The sequence below is a fragment of the Mus caroli genome, unplaced genomic scaffold, assembly GCF_978045245.1.
Source record: "Mus caroli unplaced genomic scaffold, Mus_caroli_1 scaffold_3, whole genome shotgun sequence".
Classification (NCBI taxonomy): domain Eukaryota; kingdom Metazoa; phylum Chordata; class Mammalia; order Rodentia; family Muridae; genus Mus; species Mus caroli.
The window spans coordinates 37,650,394-37,672,856 of NW_028227258.1; the positions used below are offsets into that span (position 1 = coordinate 37,650,394).

At 48.2% G+C, this 22,463-nt stretch overlaps 1 protein-coding gene across 2 annotated transcripts in view; it reads right to left on the reverse strand.

Moving 5' to 3' along the window:
- Bcar3 (BCAR3 adaptor protein, NSP family member) overlaps nucleotides 1-22,463 on the reverse strand; it is a 111,196-nt gene that overhangs the window by 18,345 nt on the left and 70,388 nt on the right. For both annotated transcript variants that reach the window (XM_021157545.3, XM_021157547.3), the window contains 3 exons: nucleotides 6,493-6,621; nucleotides 3,081-3,526; nucleotides 257-360 (listed from right to left, as the gene is read on the reverse strand). In XM_021157545.3, the coding sequence (XP_021013204.1) occupies nucleotides 257-360; nucleotides 3,081-3,526; nucleotides 6,493-6,621 (679 nt within the window). The remainder of the gene's footprint in view (nucleotides 1-256; nucleotides 361-3,080; nucleotides 3,527-6,492; nucleotides 6,622-22,463) is intronic.

Below are 22,463 nucleotides of genomic sequence, written 5' to 3' on the forward strand. Positions count from 1 at the left end.
TACTTTAACTCCTCAGTTTCCACAGCTGCAAAATGGGAATAACTGTGCCCACTTTGAAGGCTGCTTATGAGACTTAAATGTTTGGATGCATAAAGTATTAAGCTTAGTGTACCATAACCAAACAGTTCCGCCAACCTCCCTGCCAGGCTGAGGATATGGGATCTTCACACCCCGTGGCTTGTTTGAGGCAGAAAAAGTTTGAGGACCCCCCAGGGTCACACCACCACCTTCTTGCCTGACACTCCCCGACACCTACCTATCGGCAGGTGACTCTCCGACTGGTGAGCTTTGAGGGTTAAGGCCTTCCTGTCTTGCACGTGATCCAGGCAGGCAGGCTGGCTGCCACTCTTCTCTTTATTCCTGAAGCCAGAGAGACCAGGCAGAATCGTGTTATTAAGTAGTAAAACCCTCCTTCAGGCTACGTCACTCACTCACGGAAAGTTAAGAAAAGAAAACTCCCGGAATGAACGCAGCAGCAGCAGCAGCAGCGCATACGCTCACAGTAAAGGAAAGGCCGCAGAGGAGGAGCAACTGAACTGACTGGGTGTGCCAGAGTCCCCAGGGCCAGAGCAGCTGAGTCCTAGGCTGTTTCCTCAGCCCTTCCATCCTGTTGAAAAGACCGTGCTGAATGGGTCACCATCCTCTGGGGAGTAGTGGGAAGGCATCTGATGAACTGGAATGTGTATACTTCTTAAAAAAAAAAAAAAAAAAAAACTTTAAATGATTCTCACTCCCTGGGGGAATGGCTTATTTAACTAACACGACTTTTCCACAATGGATCAATGTCAACTGGGAGGAAGCTGGGGGTCACTTTCTATCTCTATGTACAGATTAGCGCTGCACAGGTCAGAGGTGGCGGTCATCCCTATCTTCCTGGCTGGGCTTGGGGCACACCCACAGGTGATCTCTAACTGCTGAGTTAGAAGCAAAAGTGGCCGGTAGGGTCAACTGGAAGGCACAGCGCACAACCAGCCAGGGAAAGGTAGAGGGTGACTTGGAGGCACTTTCTCCCACACTCCCTCTGTCCATTCTGATTAACTGGGGGTCGTTCTAACTACAGGCGGCGGTAGACTGTATTCTGTTGACAGAGGAAGAGATACACTCTACCAGCCAGGCTGTGATACACAGGTCCTCTGGAAACATAACCCAGTGTCACACAAACCGGAAGATCTTCCCTACGTTTGGAAACAAGCAAACAAAACCTTCCAGCAACCACTCAAAGATAAGCAGCAAATTACTAAAGGAAATGACTTTGGAGAACTGATGTTTGAGGCGTGTCCGCCATGATCAACAATCAACCCATCAGATTAGTCCAGGGGCCCAGGGGCGGCTAGATAGGTGGGAAGCAGAGTGCCTGAAAATGCACACCTTTGCCCAGGGCCCCAGGCTGCCAGGCAGGCAGCAGATGGCAGTGGGCCAAAGCTGACGTGGGAAAGTCACTGAAGGGCAGCAGGGTAGGGTGACTAGCCCATTAAGGCCACACTGGTCATGGTGAGGTCGCCCTTCCCCCACCTGAAGTGTGTTGGCCGCTTCCTGTGGGAAGCTGTCCCAGAGCCTCTACATTCCAAAGGCCAATCAGAAGAGCACCTCCCAGACCCTTCCTTGCCTCCCTGCCTGCCCCTAAGTCTGACTTTTGCCTCCCCTGCAGAGAAAAACAGCTCCCAGGAATACCAGCTCTTGCTGTGAGAGTAAACAAGGTCCACTTCCTGCACCCTCACTCACTCTGGAAGTGGCTATGCAGGGCCCTAGGCTTCTATGCTTCCAGACCAAGGAAGGGAGCCCCAGAGAGGTTGACGGTGTCTGCCCAGGGTTGCACAGCTAGCCACATGGGAACCAGCGTGGAGCCACAGGTTCTGAGTCAGTGGCTGACTAATACATACCAGGCAACAGCTACAGTTTATGTTACTTACATAGTCCTGTATTTCATAAGGCGTTTGCAGTAAAGAAATTATAGTTTATATTTTCTCTTGGCCCAGACAGGAAAGCAGAGAGGTGAATAGACACGCTTATTTATATGTGGGAGCTGAGACGCCAGGAGCGTGCGTGTGGGGGGTGGGGGTGGGGGTTGGCGGGCAGGGCAATAAAGGGGTCCAGGCTACATCTCAGCTTTCCTCCCCAGCAATTGGCCCTGAAAAGGCGTCTCATCTCTGGAAGCTAAGTCCTATGCAAATACAGAGCTCGCTTCTCAGCCTTGCCTGCCTATTCTCTGAACACTTCTCTTCAGCCCAAGGGGCACGGGAGTCCAGTTTCCTCCTTCTACGCTTCCAGTCCTTCAAACCCCATCTGTTTCCCTCCAGGCCAATCATTTTCCACAAGGCCAGTCCCTAGCCTCAGCACTGACCCCTGCTGGACGCTGACACACAGCATGTCCACAGTCCCTGCCCTCCCCATAGTATACCGCCTAGGTGGGTTTTTTCCTCTAACCCTGAAAACCTCAGAAGTCGACCCCATCTCCCCTGTCCAGCCTGGGCCCTTGCTGAAGCATGTGCTGGCTCCCCTGCTTCCGTTTCTCCCCCCACTCTGTGCCTAATGCTGCCCAGTTCTGCTTCAAGATCTGCTGTTCACTGTGCCAAACTTTTATAGCCAGGCACAAAGCCTCCACCACCAGCAGCGGTGGGGTGCGGTTGGATTCCTCCTAACCCCATCCCTCCCTTACACAGACCCTCTACTTTAGCCTGGCCAATCAACCCTCCAGGCTCCTCTGGCCCTTGAACGTCTCACATTAAGTCCCTGGAACCCCCTCTTCTTTGCAGTGTCCCCCAAATATCCCCTGCTCAGACCCTGTTGTTGTTTTTGTTTTAGAGATGGGGATCTCATTTTGTAGTCAAGGATGGCCTTGAACTTGGGGCACTCGCCCCATTTCAGCCTCAAAGCACTGAGATTACCCACACGCATCTCGCATCTAGCTCCACCACTTGCTTTTGATGCTCTTTAAGCATCTAGCTCCACCACTTGCTTTTGATGCTCTTTAAGCGGGGACTAATCATGCACACTTGTGACCACTGTCCACTGACGGTGAGTGTTCTAAAACCCTCTCCTCCCCTTAGCCTGAGCGAGGCCCCAGCACTCCACAGACCTACCTGAGGAGGTTTCCTCGGGGCAGGCTGTGTTCCCGAGCCTGGATGCTGCTGCCTGTGGTGAGGCTCAGCCTCTTCACCACATCTGGCCTTCCCTCAGCCAGGCTGCCCTCCCGGCCTCGGCCCGGGGAGGTGCCATAACGCTCCTCCAGACACCAGAGGGGCACTGTCCTATTGATGGGCTGGAAGATGATGGCACCACTCTGTTGGGAGATGGGTCGCCGGTTGCCCACGTAGCAGCGGACCAGCCCCGGGATGGAGTCAAAGCTCTCCATCTCGAATTGGTACTGCACACGGCTGTAGGCCTCGCTGAGCCGCAGGACAGTCCGGTTGATCTTAAAGTGCTGAGCGAGGTTCTTCCACTGACAGGTCAGGACATAATTTCCGGGGCTCGACAGGGAGTCGCGAACCAGGAAGTCGCCATCCCGCTGCACAAGGTTTTCAGACACCTGTAGTCAAAATGGTGAATGAGGAGCAGGAAAGGCAAACATACTCAAGAACTTCCAGAAGACAGAGCTGTTATGTCTGATCCGTGTGCGCATGCGTGCAGAGACCAAAGGCATCTTTCCTTAGGCACAATCGATCTCCCACAACCCAGGGATCTGCCTCTCCACTGCATGTGTTACCACGCCTGGCTCTCCTGATTTTTGTTTTTGTTTTGTTTTTAATGTGGGTTCTGGGGATCGAACCCTGATCCTTGTGCTTGCAAGATGACTATTTTACCAACCGAGCCATCTCCTAGCACTCCCTTTTTTTTAGTCATGTCTTTAGTTTGTTAAATGACACACTCAAGGACTGTATCCTAGCTGGGTATGGCTCTGCACACGGGTGATCAATGCGCTCAGGAAACTAAGACAGGAGGACTGTAAGTCTGAAGCCAGCCTGGAATACATAATTCATTTGAAGTCATCCCCCTCTCAAATGCAAAACAAAACACCCAAACTATTTATGGACCTTCTTCTACATGCCCAGCACTACTGCAGACTCAGGAGACACAGCAATGACTAAGTGTGCTCCCTCGGGGGCTTTGTGGTGTGTGTGTGTGTGTGTGTGTTTGGTGTAGCACTCTCGGGACAGACAGCTGCAAGTATGGTGAGTCTGAATATTGTGAAGCTACGGAAAGAAAAACTTTGGAAGGGAGATGGGCTACTTGGAAGGGTTATTGTTCAAATGAGGGTGACCAGGAAGATGTCCCAAGAAGAGGACATTTACACAGACTTAGAGAATGTAAAGCAACGGGACGAAATGAGGTTGTATGCTCATTGGGTCTGATTTTTTTTTTCAAAGGGAAGAGGAAGAGGCTATCTGGGTCTGGGTCCCCTAATTATGCTCCTAAGATTTCTGTTTACAGAGCAGGATGAACCCAGGGATGGCACAGTGGATTCTGGACAACCTAGGAGGCTAGGGAAAAAAAAAGACACTTGAGGTTTCCTCACCCCACAAAGTTATTGTAAAGATAATCCGTTTGCATATGAGAACTAGGCAAAGCACGAGGAGTACAATGCCTGTAATGCGGTGGACAGCCCCACAGGTAGCCACTATGGTGCTGATGTTGCCAGCCATCCAGTACATCATGCTGGAGCCTGACCACCTAGGTTTGCAATCTGCCCTAGCTGTGTGACTAGACAAATTACATAAGCGCCTTGTGGTTCGGTTACATCATCTATAAGATGTAGATAATGCTGTTGCTTATAGAGTGGCTGAAACCTTCAAAGGGACAGTGTTGGCACCCGGCTTCCATTGCCATCGGGTTCCAGTTAGCGTCCAGAATGATGTTCTGAGAGCTCGCCCTTCTGGCGGGCGCGCTAACAAGGACAGCAGTGATGACATTGTTCCCCTAGGATATTCTAACATCCAAGTGACGCTATACTTCTGCGAGCTCAGAATAGTGTGCTGCCATGGTTACTTTAAAACTGCCTCTTTGCCTTAAAAATACATTTTCATGCAGAAATTCCATTTCCTGGAATTGAGCCAGTAGAAAGAATTATAGGTCTGAACGTGGTAGTTATCATACAGGATGTTGCTCAGGCTGCTAGAAACGCTCTAAGTACCCCATAAATTGTGATGTGTGTGTATGTGATAGCCATATACACAGTGTGTGCTGGGGCAGCCGAAGAGTTTACAGCCGGAGCCAATTCCCAGGGCACACCATTAAGTGAGGCGAGTGGGCCACAGAAAGCAGGAAGATCTCTGTTTTGATTGAAGAGGTCTGGAGGGATATATACGAGAATGCTTATAACAACCACCTCCAGGGGAGACAATTAGGGATAGGAGTTGGATTTTCTCTCTTCTTATCTGGATCTTCTACCATCAGTTTTAAGGTTACAAAAAAAATATCTCAAGATCAGAATAAAAATGATTTCTTTGATAAGTGTTAAAAAAAAATAGGGCTGGTAAGATGGCTTAGCAGGTAAAGGCGGTTGTTGCCAAGCCTTAATGGCTTGAGTTCAGATCCCTTTGTCTTTTGATATCCACCTGTGTGCTGTGGCACACTCCACACACGCGCAATAAATAAATAAACAAAATAATAATTTTTTTTTCTTTTTTGGTTTTTTGAGACAGGGTTTCTCTGTGTAGTCTTGGCTGTCCTGGAACTCACTCTGTAGATCAGGCTGGCCTTGAACTCAGAAATCCACCTGCCTCTGCCTCCCAAGGGCTGGTGTGCACCACCACCACCCAGCACGAAATAATAATTTTAAAAAGTGAAATTCGTTACCCTAAAGACAGTATTTACAACATGCCGCCACCTGCCTTAGACCTAGGTATGCATTTCCTGTTATGCTGACCTTGATTAATGACTGGCCAGTTATGCTTATAATAAAATCCCATAGGTAACTTTACACTTCAATTCTGCAAACTCAGCCTATTTTTAATTCTTACAGTATCAAACAACAACATGACTTATCACAACTACGTGAAATCTCCTGAGCCATTAAGGATGAGCCTGGGCCCTGGGCTAATCCCCCTTCCTCCCCATCTTTTGGGTCACAGGACTCAGTGAAGGACAGAAGACAGTGGACACTCGCTTGCCCCATTGAAGCAGGGGTGGCCTTGTCAGTCTGTGTCTCCTGCCCTGTGGCATAGGAACTTCTCTGAGATAAGTCACTGCCTTCAGAAAAGGGTCCAAGTAGTAGGAGGCTCTGACCACTGGCCAAGAGCTTAATTATCTGAACTCCAGGCATCTAGGTACTTCTGGCAGCTGGTTCTGCGCCATGTATATGGACCCCAGGAGCACTGTCCTTTCCCTCATGGCTGGAAATATATTTGGAGTCCAACCTTTGGTTCTTCCAAAGGACTCTTTAGAGACGGTTCTAAGTTAAGTCACTTTCTAGCACTAGCGTTCTGTGGTCTTTGAGCAGGACTCAACAGACCATCAGTGTGCGAGTCCCTGAGCGGAACAGAGCAGAGCGCATACCTGTCGGGGGATCCGGCCGTGGTACCAGGCGTGGCTGCGTAGGTCCTCACTGCTCAGCAGCAGCTCCTCCTCCAGTTCCTTTTTCAGCCTCTCAGGGGTCCTGTCCATGATGTGCCTCTCCTTGGAGAACTGCAACACAGAGCCCTCAGTGACCTCACCTTCCCCGGGCCAGGCCAGGCCATGCCAGCCGCAGATGACCACCGTTTCGCTGGTCCTCTGCTTCACTGAGCAGATGAGTGCGCGCAGGCCCAAAGCTGCGTTCAGAAAGGGAACTGGAGACTACAATTAGCCGTGACCTCTTGCTTCTCCAGCTGCAGGTAGAGCTCATAAGAGCTCTCGCAGGGAAATTGCTCCCGAAGCAGAGACAGAGGAACAAGGCCAGGAGGCTCTCTTCCTGTGGGAGCTTCCTTGTTCTCTTTTATAATTGCCCTAATGTGGAGCTGGGAAGGACAGCAGTTCCCCAGTGGCCTTTGACCCTGGGCCTCAGGGGCAGTATAGCCCAAAACACAGTCCTCGAGGCTGGTAGCAAAGCCTCTGAATTTCTTTCCTAGTTTTTTTTTTTTTTTTTGGTTTCCTGTAGACAAACTCCAGGCAGGAATTAAGTTAGCTTATAAAAGATTTCTAAGCAGATGGAGCAATTTCATGCCCCCTAAATCTAAAATAGATGCCTGAGTTAGACATACTCTTTGAAATAATGTTTAAAATATTTGTTTTTTTTAAGCTTCTGTTTGTTGTCATTGTATTCCTATGGGTATGTTGCCTGCATGTTTGTCTATCATGTGTATACAATACCTGTAGAGGCGAGAAGAGGGCGTCAAATCCTCTGGGCTTGGAGTTACAGGTGGTTATGAGCCACCCCGTGTGTGCTGGGAACCAGAAACGGGTCCTCTGTAAGAGCAACAGTGCTCTTAACAGCGGAGTCATCTGTGCAGCCCTTGAGTTATAGATAATTTCTGTGTATGTGTGTGAATGTTCAAGCTTACATGTGGATGGATGCACACATGGGTGTCTGGAGGGGCCTCAGGTTGATATTGGGTAAAATCCTTGATTTCCATTATATATTCCCTACCGTATATATTGGTAGGGTCTCTGACTAACTCTGGAACTTACTGTTTTGACTAGTCTGACTAGCAGCTGGCTCCAGGAATCCCCAGTCTCTGCCTCTCATACAGGTTACCATACCAACCTGCTTTTGTGGAGTTCTGGGAATCCAAACTTTGGTTCGCCTCATGCCTGCGTGGCAAGAACTGTATCTACTAATCTTACCCCAGTCTGATTTATTGTTTGCTTCGTTTTGTCTGAGACATGGGCCTTGCTGTCTGCATAACCTTGGCTACGTTTGAATTAATAATCCTCCTGCCTCAGCCTCTCAAGTGCTGGGATTATAGACATATATTATTACTTATGCCCAGTGTGCTGGCTAGTTTTTATATCAACTTGACACAAGCTATAGTCATCTGAGAGAAGGGAACTGCAATTAAAAATAAAGACTGGGGGCTGGAGAGATGGCTCAGTGGTTAAGAGCGCCGACTGCTCTTCCAGAGGACCTGAGTTCAAATCCCAGCAACCACATGGTAGCTCATTATTATCTGTAATGGGATCTGATACCCTCTTCTGGTGTGTCTGAAGACAGCAATGGTATACTCATATACATAAAATAAATAAATCAAGAAAGAAAGAAAGAAAGAAAGAAAGAAAGAAAGAAAGACTGAGCTACAAGCAAGATGGTAGGGCATTTTCTTAATTGGTGGTTGATGTAAGAAGGCGCAGTCCATTGTGGGCGGTGCCATCCCTGGGCTGGTGGTCCTGGGTTCTATAAGAAAGCAGGCTGAGCAAGACTCGAGGAGCAAGGCAGTAAGCAGCATCCCTCCATGGCCTCTGCATCAGCTCAGCTCCTGCCTTCAGGTTCCTGCACTGCTTGAGTCCCTGCCCTGACTTCCTTTGATGATGAACTGTGATATGGAAGAGTCAGCAAAATAAACCCTTTCCTTCCCAAGTCATTTTTGGTCGAGTGTTTCATTGCAGCAACAGAAGCCCTAACTAAGACATCCAGATTGAATAACACCTTTTCTTTTTGGTTTAATTTTTCTAATGCACTACTTCATTTTTAAGGCAGACTGGGAACCAAACTTAAAGGGGAAAACTGGTCCTTCACCCCAAACAGCTTGAGAACGTGGCATGGCAACAGCTGCAGGCCTTCTAGGCAGGTGACACTGGCTCCAGGTTGGATTTAGCATCACTCAGCCTTGTACAAACACACTGAACACCACCCCTCCTGGGTTCCTAGAGAAACCAGGTTTGGGTACCACTCACTGAAGGTTATGTGAGAAGGGGAAGGCCAGGTGTCTGTGCTTCCCTAAGTTCCCCAGTGTGTCCTCCAGATGCCTCGAAAAGCCCCAGAATTACTCCTCACACACTGCTTAGCAAGGAGAGAAAGATCCCCAAGTCTCCCCCGACCCCCGCCCCAAACAAAGGATTCAGACTGAGGATTAACTATGCACGCCTCTCTTCACAGTGCTGGCTGATGTGGTATAGGTGGATTTCAGGGTGGACCTTCACTTCTTCCTCTCCTCTCCCTACCCTCCTCCTCTGCTCTCAGGACAGACAGACAAAGGCAATGGTTTCAATCATTCAGTTTGCTCAGTGAGACAGGGTCTCACACTATAACCCAGGCTAGCCTAGAATTCACTACATGATCCAGGCTGGCCTTTCCACCACAGCAATGCTTTTGCTTCTGCCTCCAGAGTACTGGGATTAAAGGTGTGGGCCACTATGCCTAGGGAGGGACATCTGATAGTGGAATTTATATCAAAAGTGTGCAAAGGCTGACTGCCATGACTCTTGTGGGCCTCACACGGTAAGTGTTTGACGCTAGCAGCTCTGGGCATTGAATTATGCAAAGTTACATCTGAAGACTCATGTATGAATGGCAAGCTGACAGCTGATGGCTGCCTATTATCTGTCTCGCTTCCTGCTAGACTCTTAAGTTTCATGGGAAAAGAACCTTTTCCCCTTTTCCCTACAGCAGCACCTCAGGCAGGGCCTGAACACCTCAAGAACTCAGCCACACTGCAGGAACAAACGTCCCAGAGGGAGATGTCTGCAGCTCTTCTCCCAGATAGTCTGCAGTTCGATTTTACAAGTGCGTCACCACCCTTCAGCTCAAAGACGGCCTTCCCGGCGGTTTGTGTTTTATAAAATGCTGCACTGAGATCTACCCTTAGAAGACTGAGTTGGAAGGACTTCTGGGGTGGCATGTGACAACCAGCAGCTCGATGATATCCTGGACCATGAGGGGGAAGCCATAACGAGAAACAACAGCCGAGAAGGCAGGAACCAGGCTGGGGCTCTGATACCCATGGGGCCCACACACCAGCAGGAGAACAACTGGTTCCCAGTTTCTTTTTTTTTTTTTGGAGACAGGGTTTCTCTGTAGACCAGGCTGGCCTCAAACTCAGAAATCCGCCTGCCTCTGCCTCCCAAGTCCTGGGATTAAAGCCGTGTGCCACCACCACCCAGCTTGGTCCCCATTTTCTATGTCACTGTCAAGCTTCATGAAGCCTATAATTCGGGGGCTTTCTCTCAAGGTAGCTGTACTGAATCCTAACCTCTATTGTGAATGTCGTTCCTCGTAAGTCACCCAGACTAGCGGACTCATTCACACCTCTTTCGCCATACCCTAGGCTCTCTGCTAGGTCCGGGCAGGGACAATGTAGGAGATCTGAACATGTACAGCCAGCTCTACTATACTCCTCAGAAATTTTATTTGCTCACACCCAGAAAGCTATTCCCCTATGTGCTGCTGTGTTCTCCTCACTCAAGTCCCAATATCCAGACCCCTGCTCCCCACACACACCCTTCTCAGTGTTGGCTACAATGTACGTTTTCCTTTAAAGCATCACACACTCTTACTTGCTATCCTAACTACAAACTCAGCTGGCTCTTCCGTGACTTTTGTCCCAACTCCTTAGAGGAAAATCCATAGTTACTGCTATTTCCTTCTGTGTTTACAAACAGGCTGTAATTGGGTGCTACAGGAGATAGAGGTGACAGGATGACAACCCAGAGAGGAGAGGAAAGGAGAGTGTTGACCTGTGCCCTCCCTAGTAGCTTGAGATGGAGACCAGACTTTAAAAAACACAGACCATACACTGTTGTGGGGAATCTATGCAATGACTCTCAGGTTCCAAAGGGGATGTCGCAAGATCACCCTGAGGGCCACCTCATGAGTAGCTGGTGTCTGTTTTTGGGAGGGAGTGGGTACCCTCTAAAACTCTTACTGTTTAATCACATAATGAATTAATGAAGCTTGCTGTTAGAGACAGGTCTTATGTAGCCCAGGCTAGCCTCAAACTGACTCTGTAGCCAAGGATGACCTTGGATTCCTGATCCTCCTGCTGCTTCTGCCTCTCAAGGGCTGGGATTATAGGCACGAGCCACCGTATCCAGCTTGCATTTGATGCATCTCAAAGAGGGCTGGACCTACGTCATCCTCATCCCTTCTATCAGCATGGGACAGCAGGCTTTGCTTTCGACAGCAGTACACCCGGCCTGCTGGCTCGCTTAGTTCACTGGGCGTGCATAAAGTGCGCACCAGCCCTTTGAGGTGCAGGCTCCTCTGCTGCCAGAAGGAAAGTGACAGCAAGAAAATTCTTAAAGAAAAGTGACTCTCCCTCAGCAGCCATCAGCCGTCAATGGCTCTTCAGCTAGGGGTGGGGCCTCGGGAACCCTCCCTCCTCTGTGCTAGTCTTTTGCAATTAATTAATTAATTAATTAGATATAGTTTTTTTCTGTATGGGCCCTTGATGTAGCCCTGAGCTTGCTAGATCTGCCTAGCCTCAAACTCAAAGCTCTGCCTGTCAATTGCTCGGATTAAAGGTATGTACCACCACTCCTGGCCCTCCATACTGGACTTTTTAACCAGCCTAATTTTGTGCAGGTCTTCCGTAGGTGACCATTGCTGCTGGGTTCATGTGTCCAGCAGTCATGCCATGTCCAAAGGACAGCTTCTCACAGCATGCCTCTCCATCTTGTCTGGAGGAGAAGGAGATAGAGGCCTGGTATAGAGCCCAGCTATCGATCATGCCAACCACAACTAAGTTGGGCTCAACCTCCTAACAAAAGGACGTTACTCGGTTCTGGACTAAGTCCTGTAGCTTCATTCCAGGAGCCAAAACCATCCACAATCCTATAGGACGAAGGCAGGGGCAGGCGGGACCCATACCATCTACCCCATGGTTTTCCTAACTTTAAACAGAGTTAGTAACTCCTAGAGCAAAGTCACCCTCTAGCCCAAATCCATGTGCAACTTAGCATCCGAGTCCTATCGTCAACATAGAGTCTGAGATGAGATGCAAAGAGCTGATGTCTGAGCATCTGGAGAAGGTAGGTGAGACCCACAGTTGTCCACCTAAACTGGAGGCTGGCTATAAAATTCATAAATCACTATAAAGTGATGCTTTTGGGGGAATCTGAGTCTAGTTTCTTTCTCATCATCTTTCTCATCATTAGCATTTTGTTGTTGCTGTTTGAGATGAGATTAATGCTGCCCAGGCTGATGTGGAATCATGTAGCTAAGGGTGGATTTGTCTACCTGGACTTCCTGCCTCTGCCTCCCAAGTGCTGGGGTTACAGGCATATGCCACCACGTGTGGCTTTGTCACTATGTCTCGATATTAAGAGCTGTTACAGCAGTGTTTCACAGCTTGGGCCAGTTGACCACCTCCATGCAGAGGCCCACAGTAATTCTGAACAGCTGTGCGGTCTTGGGCAAGTGACGTTAATTCTTTGTGGAACCTTGGGTTCCTTGTCTGCTAAGCGGGGATAATATGGCACATGATGTTAATAAGGACCAAATGAGTGGGTATCTGTAAGGACTTGGAACGCACTCTAGCAGGGGAATCGGCGCTAATGTTAGCTGTCATTATAATTACATCCAGACGCTATTAATCTAGGCCTGTAAAATAAGAGCAGACTCAGTACCGAGGGTCTGGTGCAGGAGGCAGAGAGAGGCTGGGGTTTGGGAAGAAAGCAGATAGGGAAAGGAACTTCTCTCTCCTAGGCTTCTTCAGTCCTCTTGAGAGAACTCAATAACAGTTTCCTCAGCCAGAACTGATACCAGCTGTCTGGGCATGGCTCTGAAAACCACGGCCATCCCTCTAACTATAGAAAGAGTGTTTCTGTAACTTGTCTTACAAGTCTGGTCTGAACAAGCTGTAGTAGCCAGAGCCCAGGAAATGTTGGAAAAGGGATTCTGGAGGCTCAGGGCCAGCTCCTAGAATGTGATGGGGACCCCCATTACTGTGGAAACCCATATTTCAACAGCTCTCCAAGGAAGAAAAAAAAAGCTAATCTAACTCGGGAGGAGTGGGACCCTGGGTTTCCTGTGTGAGCACCTGAGCCTACAGTTCACATTAAGTACAAGAATGGGCCTGGACGTGCAGACAGCGGGAATTCCTAGGCCAGCAGCGGAGGGACAGTAGGGGGCATCTATTAGAGTCCCCCAGAGGATGCACCAGACTCTCATTTGCATGAAGGAGACAGGAGACTCTGAGAAAGATGGCATCGGCATTACCATTAATATTTGCTTAAGTCTACCCCAGGCTGCAAGGAGAGCTTCCCACTCCTGAAGGGTGTGACACTGTACAGATCACTAAGAACTAACATTCATGCCGAAGGGAACATGGAACAGCAAGCAGGGATGGCGGCTCCAGAGGGGCACATTCTTTGGGAAGACCACACACACACACACACAGTTCAACGCCACCAAGCTCTGGGGATAGACACACTGCCTAGCCATCCAACCCCGCCTTTTCCCGATCTGCAGCCTGGGTGAGTTACTTTGCCTCTTTGTCTTCGAGTTTTCTCCTCTGTCAAAATGAGAAACACTGTGGCCCAGGGCTGTTCTCAGACAGTTTCACTGGGGTTTGGGCGGGGTGAGGGAAGGGCTGGAGCAGCAGAACTGAATCACGAAGAGTAAGGCATCATAGCTAGGGGAAATAATGAGTCGCTGGGAACAATGGCCTGGAGGTTTGGGTCGGGAGACACAGGACAGAAACCTGCAAAGGTGTAAGTGTGGGTGTGATACACACCTGTGTCTCCAGCACCTCACCCCTACCGCCAGTCCCCTCCTCCCACCCTTGCTTCCATCTTCACTACAGGCATATGGTAGGAAACGTCTTCCTGGCCACCACTGGCCTGGGAGAGGGCCCCTCACCCATCCTGGAAGAAGATACTCTAACCCATTCTGGTAAAAATATCATGAGACTTGTAGCCTGGTGGTTACTTCACCCCACCATGTTTTCTCTCTTATTTGTTGGTAGGGTGGGGGTGTTTTTCCAGAAGGACCAATGTGGCTTAGACGATGAAACCAGCACTCAAAAGGAAGAGGAACAAGGGATGGCTGAGGCCTCTGTAACACGCAAGTCTCTAAGCACAAATCCTGTGACTTAGCTGGTATGAGCTGGGTCTCATGGCTGTTCTAATTGAGGAAGCCCAGAAACAGACACAAGGGACCTGGCACAGGAAGCTGAGGGTCAGATCTTCCTTCTGAGGATAATGTCACTGAAAATGACACGCAAAGCTGCTTTTGAGGTATGAGTGGACTGCAGTGGGCAGAACTCCGGGTGGAGCAGTGCTCCGAGCCACAAGGCCAGTGCAGTCATTTGAAATGTGCTGAAGGTTCAAGACTCCATTTCCACTCCTTACAGGGAGTAGCTGACTCAGAAAGAATCACTCATTCCTGACCCCTGGCATCTCCTCTGACCTCATTCCCCAAATGGCCCTCAGAACCACCTTTTGTTGACGGAAAACAATTCCCAATGCTGTCTCCTACAACGCCCCCACGTGCTCCCCATTTGAACTTAACTCTCCTTCTAAGACCTCTGCAGTAGCCACTTTCTATGATTTTCTACCTCCTGGCTTCACCTCTACAACTGGCCACCCACAATGCCACAGGACTCTATATCACTCTTCTGCCAAGAGATTTTAGTCACAGTTGCACCCAGCTAAGGCGAGATCCAGAATGTTTTTCTGCTTACGCCCTAATTAATGGGCTTCTAACACAAAGAATTCTCTGGCTCCTGCCCATGAGGACCAGGGGCCCACACCCCACCCTGCCCCAACCCATTCTTCTAACAGCTCCACAAACTGAAGCCATACACTGACCCTGCTAACCTTCTGACCTTGTCGGGAGACCCAGACCACAAAAGGACCATGAATACTGAGGATAGAGGACTTAAGGGCGGGGAAGAAGGTTATGAGTGACAATTGGGGTCTCAGAGCCCACAAGTTTGTATAAAATCCTCAGGCTCTCATTAGTCTATGAGTTGTCAAGGCCTGGGAAATACTGGACTTGTTCCCAAGGGCTCACGGCCACCTACAGAGAAAGCCAAGCTTTTTCCACCACAAAGACCCAAACTAACTTGCTATAAAGTCCTCATGCATGGACCCTGTTCTATGGCTCTGAATATGTTGTCCTGTGTCCTCCTCTGTGTCTCGGTAGTGTGGATGGAAAGACAGACAGACCTGGAGAGGTGCTGACTCTGTAGCCTGGCTGGGGACTGGAAAGCAGCCAGAGGGGAGCCAGACAAGGTATAGGATGGGTCTGAAGCTTAAGCTAACGATCTGAGAGGAGTCTACTCAAAGACTGCAGGCAGCTGTATGAAAGGCCTCAGGATATTTGGTCTTTAGGGAATATGGTCATCAGGCCTTCTTCGCCGCTGAGTCCCAGAGCCTTGCCCAGTGCCTCACACACAGCTGTGCCTTTCTGCCAGACACTTTCTGCCAGAGACAGAATCACGCCCATCAGCTCACCTGCCACGTGGTAGCTTTTTCCTTCCTTCCTTCCTTCCTTCCTTCCTTCCTTCCTTCCTCTCTCTCTCTCTCTCTCTCTCTCTCTCTCTCTCTCTCTCTCTCTCTCTCTTTCTTTCTTTCTTTCTTTCTTTCTTTCTTTCTTTCTCTCACTACTGAGTGTAGAGAAGAGAGTTTGCAGGCTGGTCAAAGACGAATAACCTTAGGCACATTCTGACTTTTTCTCTGGCACTCAGGGATGAGAGTTCACCTCTCACAGAACAACCTAATACTCACGAAGAACTCAGTTCCATAAGTGGCATGGGTAGGCACTTGCTCAAACCAAGGTGATCCTTGGCACTGAATGTGAAAAGTTTCTTTTTACCATAAAACGTAGAACATAAAACTATGAATAAAATCTACCAGGAAGTTTTAGAGATCTGGCCCTTAAGAGATTATTAAAATGTTTTTTTTTTTTAATTACGTGAATTCTGTAGGAGTCAGAGGACAACTTGGTCCCTCCGTTCACTGTGTGGGTTTCTGGAGACCAAACTCAAGTTGTCAGGCTTGGCAGCAAGCACCTTCACCCAGTGAGCCATCTCTCTGGCCTCCGAGAAAATTAGTTCTAATGGAATTAAAGAATAAAAACCAGCTGTTGCACAACATAACCTCTACTTATGCACAACTTTATTTAGTCTATTTGTTCAAGTTCAAAGCCAGCAATTCCTGGGGCTTGGTCGGGGGCGAGGGTCAGTAACCATTCTCTCTATTCGGATGAAGCTGGCCACTCGTGGAAGGCATGCTCGGAGATGAGCACCCTGACTCTCAGGTTTCAACCTTAATGTGTGCGTACAGTTGGCCCCAGGTGTCTGGTAAGGGCGCAGATACACGGGTGGCAGAGCCTCACAACTGAGAGCGCCTTTACTAGATTGTGCCTTCTCCTGACCTTGAACATTTAGTTGGTCAAAAGAAGAGGAAAGAAGAGAAAAGAGAAAAATCTTACTGAATTTTCACAAACAAGATAGATTTTTGGCCATTCAATTTATGATCAAGGCTGAAAGCTAAGTTACTAGAAACAAAGGAGAAGGGATTATGTGCATGCAGGGAAAGTTGGGGGTGGGGGGCGAGAAAGAGGGGAGGGAAGAGGGGCAGGAAGAGAGGTGAAGACCAGGAAAAGCACAAGCAGGCAGGCGGCTGGACTCTTCTCTTTTCAGTGTCTGGCCACAACACCCAGAATGCCATCAAAGATCTCACACAAAAGCTTCCTTTCTTCTGCCTTGGAACAGTTTATTAGATTAAGGGAGCCATCAACAACAGGAGAGGCCTCTTATCAAGTTGTACCAAACAACTCCATAGGCCATTTTTTGTTGTTGTTGTTTTTTGTTTGTTTTTTTTTTTAAAGAAATCATACACAGAAATTATGCTCACAAATTTATAAGTCTGACTGGAGTTCTGGCTCATCATGTAAAACTGGTCTAATTTCAAAGTGAAATCTGTCTTCCTGGAGCTCAGAGAGGAATCCTCGGGCCTGGTGGATGCTGGACTGGGCCACATAAACTGGGGCAAGGCAGAGATTCAAGATGACAGACTCATCTCAGATCCTCTGAACTCTGACAAGACCCAATGTGACATGGAACAAAAATGTCACTATCCCTGATAAATGTCTCAAACAAATGGAAAAAAGCTCGAACTTCCATGAAAGTGTGACTTGACTAGCCAGCCCACAAATCGCTCTGAAATATGCTGATTTTTGAAATCATCTTAGGAGAACTCCACCAAAACATGATGTTCCTTGTAGAATTCAGAAACCCAGCTCTCTAGAACCCCTTTCCTTTGTTGAATTTCAAACTGGCCAAGTTTAAAGCCAAATTCCAAAGCGTACACGTAAATGACTCAGTCGTGAGCTTAGCGTCTAACAGCTGAGCTGTCTCTCCAGCCCCATAAATGACTTAAAGACCCAGATGGTATTTTACAATCAAAACCGTGCCTGAATGGGTCATAAACTCCCCTAAACAAATACATCTCAACTACTTCCACAACTCTTAAAAAGATCTAGATCTACAGATTCCAGGACTGGTCGTTTTCAGTTCAAGCCTTTGGATGTGTCCATCTGCAATAGAACGGAGAGCCATCTGTGGACCCCGGCTGCCTCTGAGGTTTATCTAAATGTGCTTTATTGTAATTCAGCAGGGCTCAGAGGGGATAGGTCATCACTGATGACTTGAGTTCCAACGTGGTAGGAGAGAACTGACCTCTCCCCAAGTTGCCCTCTGATCTCCACTCATGTGCCATGGTATGTACACGCCTACTGCCCGCCCTCCAAGGAAATAAAGATCCAAAGATAAACCATGAAAGTGGTAAGTCAACCACGCCTACTTTTGAACCAGGTGCACAGATACAGCCTCTAGGCCCAGAGAAGTTCCCTATGTTCATAATGGTGGGCAATGCCAAAGCTCTTACTTAAATCAACAGTTAACTCTGAAAAGAAAAACTCAAAGAGAAAAAAGAGCTCATTCAAATTCTACTTCTCTGTTTAGGACAGAAAGCCCCTAAGCATCCCACCTCCTTTAGCCCGGTGGGCACATAAGCTTGGCTTATGGTTCAAAATGCGGACAGTACAGTGCCAGTGTGTTGAAGCAGGTACTGGTCCTACAGCCAGGGCAGATTTGTCTATTAACAGCAACTGTTGCCTGGAAGATAGCTTTGGAGGGCCTTAAGGAAAGGGTGCCTATTATAGCTTACCCAGGACACTCTATGAGCATGTCCCGGTGGCCCTGTCACACTCCAAGTGCTGGTCACCCCCGCCTTACTTAGGTCCCCTACTTTTGCGCCTCTCCTTCGGATGCTCCCTTTATAGCTCTGTAATTCAGCCTCCATAAGCAGCTTCATGCACGCCACCCTGCAGGCTACAACTGTACAGAAGCAAACAGGTCACTTTAAAACAGTTTGGTAGTCTTCAGCCCTCTGCCTTCATCCAAACCCAGGCCCCAGAGTGTGCCTGCTAGTCCTGCTGTCTTCCTACCTAGATTTGAGAGAGACGCATGCCTGGAAGTGGTCACTGCCTCTTTGAGGAGACGAGGCATTTGAAAAATGGTCAACGGTACTGCAGACGCCCCCCGGAGTCTCTGTTTTATGAGATTGGTTTCTGGTCTCTCTGAGAAAGGGATCAGTATGGAAAAGACTCGTTTTAGCAACTCACTTTCGTTAATGTGCTGCTAACATTGAAGCACCTTGGCATCACTCTCTCTCTTCTGAATCCCCAAAAATCTCATCTTGGACAAATCCTGCAGAGACAGGCTCTTCCCATTCCCCGTGTGGTAATTCAGACGATGCAATCCATCATCCCACAGAGCAGATTCCCACTCCAGTGCCATTAAAAACTGATTTGCAGTTTTCAGCTAAATTAAGATGCTTCGCTTTCCTCCTGTACTCGACTTTCCCTTTCTCAGACGCACGGTGATTACGAGGGCCATCAGATGTTCTCGCAGACAGGAAAACCATCAAAACCCCAGAGAGCCCCAAGTCCAAGAGATTTCATTTTATTCATTACCCAAACTTATCAAACTCTTATCAAAAGAGGCTCAGACGCCATGAATAGGAATTAGGAAAGAGACGCTCTCCGGAGCTCTTCTCTGCTTGTCAGAGCTTCTGAGAATCACCCATTAAAATTCCGCTCCCGTGTGTGGACGAAAGGGACTAATTTAATTGCAATTTTTTCGGATTGGCATTTTGAAGTAGAGCACCCTGCAAGCAGGAACTTAATCCTACATCCAAACTAATTACATTAGAGTCCCTCTGATCGGAGCCCACGGCTCCCTTTGATGCCAGACTGCCTCTGCCTTTCATTCACATCCATCCTCTGGGCAAGGTCTCCTCTCTGCGTTCCCACCCTGCCGGATCAGGAAGCTATTGCTCTAGCTGCTCATTTTATTTTGATGAAACACCAAGGGACTGAAAAGCTCTTCCTTGCCCCCCTTTTTCTTTTCAAACTGAAGGAGACTGATTTCAGACTGAAGACTGGGGCAGCTAAGCTTTAGAAAATGCACTAAACCCAAAAGAGACAAGCACGGCTTATTTCTTCCATGCACTGGGAAAAACTGAATTCATCGGCTCTAAGATCTCCTTCCACTTTGGTCCCTAAAGGTGGACCAATTGTGTGGCTTACTTTTGACGAAGTATTATGGGCTACGGAGAGCTAGGGTCCGAGGTGGTGGTGTCTCACCTTTCTCTATTAACCAATAAATAACTAGATTTTTCAATAGGCTGAAACATAGTGCCCTGCTCCAGTCAGCAGGGTGGACCTTCTACATACATTAAATTTAGATGGTGATTCCAGGAGCAGCCTGAAGTGGAGTGGACACCCGAATCTCCCTGTGAGGCAGCCCTGCATTCTGACTCCCACTGAGAGATCCAGCGTCACATTTATGGTCAGAGGTCACTTAATCATATGACGGACCGATGACAAAATGGGCTTGAGATAAAAACTGAGTACCAGTTCGGCCTACAAACCAACTCTAAATCATTTTGGCCTCTTTCACCATGCCCTCTAGAGACTTCCATAATAACCTCTCCCTCATACAGGGTTGGTGCATATGATGAAAGAGACAGTAAAAGTGAGACATCAATCACTAATCAGAGAGATTTGCATTAGAAATAGCAGTTCCCAGTAAAGATCTACAGAGGAACAAAAAAGTGCTGGGTTGGGGTGGACAGCGTGACACAAGGATCCAGGTGACCAGAACCCGGAGCAGAAGATCTAAGCCAGAACTTTTGATCAGTGGTAATTCAACCTCATTGATTCAACATCTTAATGTAAATTATAAATGATTTGGAACATAGGCTTTTAACCAAAATAGATGTCCTATTTGTCCTTCAATAAGGAATGTCAGAAAATCAAAATCAATTTAATTCTAACACCATCCTTTTCTTGATTCACCTTGAATGGAGTGTTTGATGAATCAGTGAAAAGTATCACCATTGTGATAGAGGTGATTAGATGTAATTAGAAGCAAAACTGAGCCAACGCAGAAAGAGGAAGGGGGGGGGGTTCCGATGGTCTTCTATTATCGGATATGGAATGAATGACTCCGATGGTCTTCTATTATCGGATATGGAATGAATGACTTTCAAACTCTTTCTCCAAAATAGCACTATGATGAACCCTGCTCTGGGATAGGACACACTATGTCCGTGCTGAGCACATAGTAGGCTTTCAGGAAAACCAAATTATTACTCACAAGATGGGTCTAGGCCCAATGGCAACTCCACTACTTTCACTGATCACTTAAAGGTGTGTGTCTCCCAGGGGAGCTCCGGCCACTTGACACCCACAACCCTTGTTTAATGAAGCATTTTAAAGACATAAACACTGCACTAGATGTTGTGAAAAGAAACAGAGAAATGGGATTTGTGCTGTTCGAGTGGACAAGACAGGTAATATAATGCAGCTAAGATCACATGGAGCCCCACAACATGCCGGGGCGCTAAGTGCTCATGAGAGTAGTTGTGTATCACGAGAGGAAGCATGCTTGTGTTCCATGCTTTGCTCAGACGTAATTAGTGAAGGTTGTCTGACATCTAGAATGAAAGTCATCCAAAGTAGCTATAAAGACTACAACTGGAAATGCTTAGCCTATCCAAAACACTTAGGGAACCGTGAGAGCAGCTGGAAGCTCCTGAGAGTTCCTGGGGCTGGTACATCACAAGATGACAGGTCAAATATTCTTGACTTAACTCCCCAGAAACCCTTCCAGATTTTCTCTTCCCCTTGTTTCTAGGTGTCCATTTACATCAGCTCCTGCATCCTCAGAATAGACCTGCTCACAATCTGGAGGGGGGACTGTGTATTGGGCAGTCAGAATTCCCACCTCACCAAAACCAGGAATATGTTGAAGCTGCAGAGATTTTTTTTTTTTTTTTGAGCCAAACAAGATGGGACCCTGTAGAATCTAGCACTTAGATTTATCCCAATGTGGGAATGCACCACCTCCTCTAGAAATGTCAACGTTCTGTGAAGGCTTAGGAGACCAGTTGGAAAGCCACTGAGGGAGTCTGGCAGGAGATAACGAGGCCTGAATTAACACAGTGGCAGCGGAAACAGAAGGGAAGAAACCAACAAGAGCTATGTTTAGGTGGTGAAACCTTAGTGGGTGATTGCATGTAGAAAGTGAATAAGGAAAGAGGTATAAGTATCCTGAAAGGATGCGTGAGTCACCCAGGGTTGAAACACAAGAGTGAGGCTAACAGGTTTGTGGAAGAAGGCAGAGAGGCTGGGGTTCTGCTGTGACATCTAAATAGGGTTCTTCACTGGGCCATGGGGCACTGTGGAGATGGGCTGACTAGATAATAATACAACATGGGGAGCCTCCATGTATTATAAGAGCCCATCTCAGCTCCCACCTCAGAAATGGAAGACAGCATGAGAAGAGAGCTGGGGACGCTGGTTTTTAAGAGGCAAACCAGAAAGAAACCCAAGTGGACATTGTGAGACTGGCTAAGAAGGGCCCAGATCAAGGAGGGCTCCGGCTCCTGGAGGTTGGCAGAGAAGAGCTGCGGGAAGAAATAACTGTCACTGTCAAGTGCTGCAGGGAGTTCCAATCAGATCAGTTAGAGAGAAACCCCTGGATTTGATCACATACAGGCCATTGGTAAAAGAGGGCCGGGTGGCTTCTGTGTGGAGGTAATGATAGTTTTTAGAATAGAGAAGATCAGAGCTTATTTCTAAGCTAGGAGACAGTAGAGGAGGCAGTATGATCTCCTAGGGAGAGGAGGAAACACGGGATAGGAGCATAGGTGACAGGGCAGCCCTGCGTCAGGAACAGGGGACTTCATCCTCACAAGCGGCAGGAATGAAGTGAGGCGTGGGAAGAGCTGGAATTTGAGGGGACAGTGTGATGGAAGGGAGGCAGGCAACATCTTGCAGGGTGGTTGACGGCTACTTCCACGAAAGAAACCATATTTTGATGTGGGTAGCATCAGTGTGAACTGAGCCAAGGACACAGAACTGATGGAAGGCAGGAGGGGCCCCACGCACTGTGACCACCTTCAAACCTTCATCCGACTCCTCATCCCAGCTGCTCAGGGGTATGTGTGTCCTTCAGCTTCCCAGCATACAAGCCTGCGTGCTCCACCATCCCCCCAACTTTTCTCCACCCTCCCCGATCTGATCTCCTCCTTTTCAC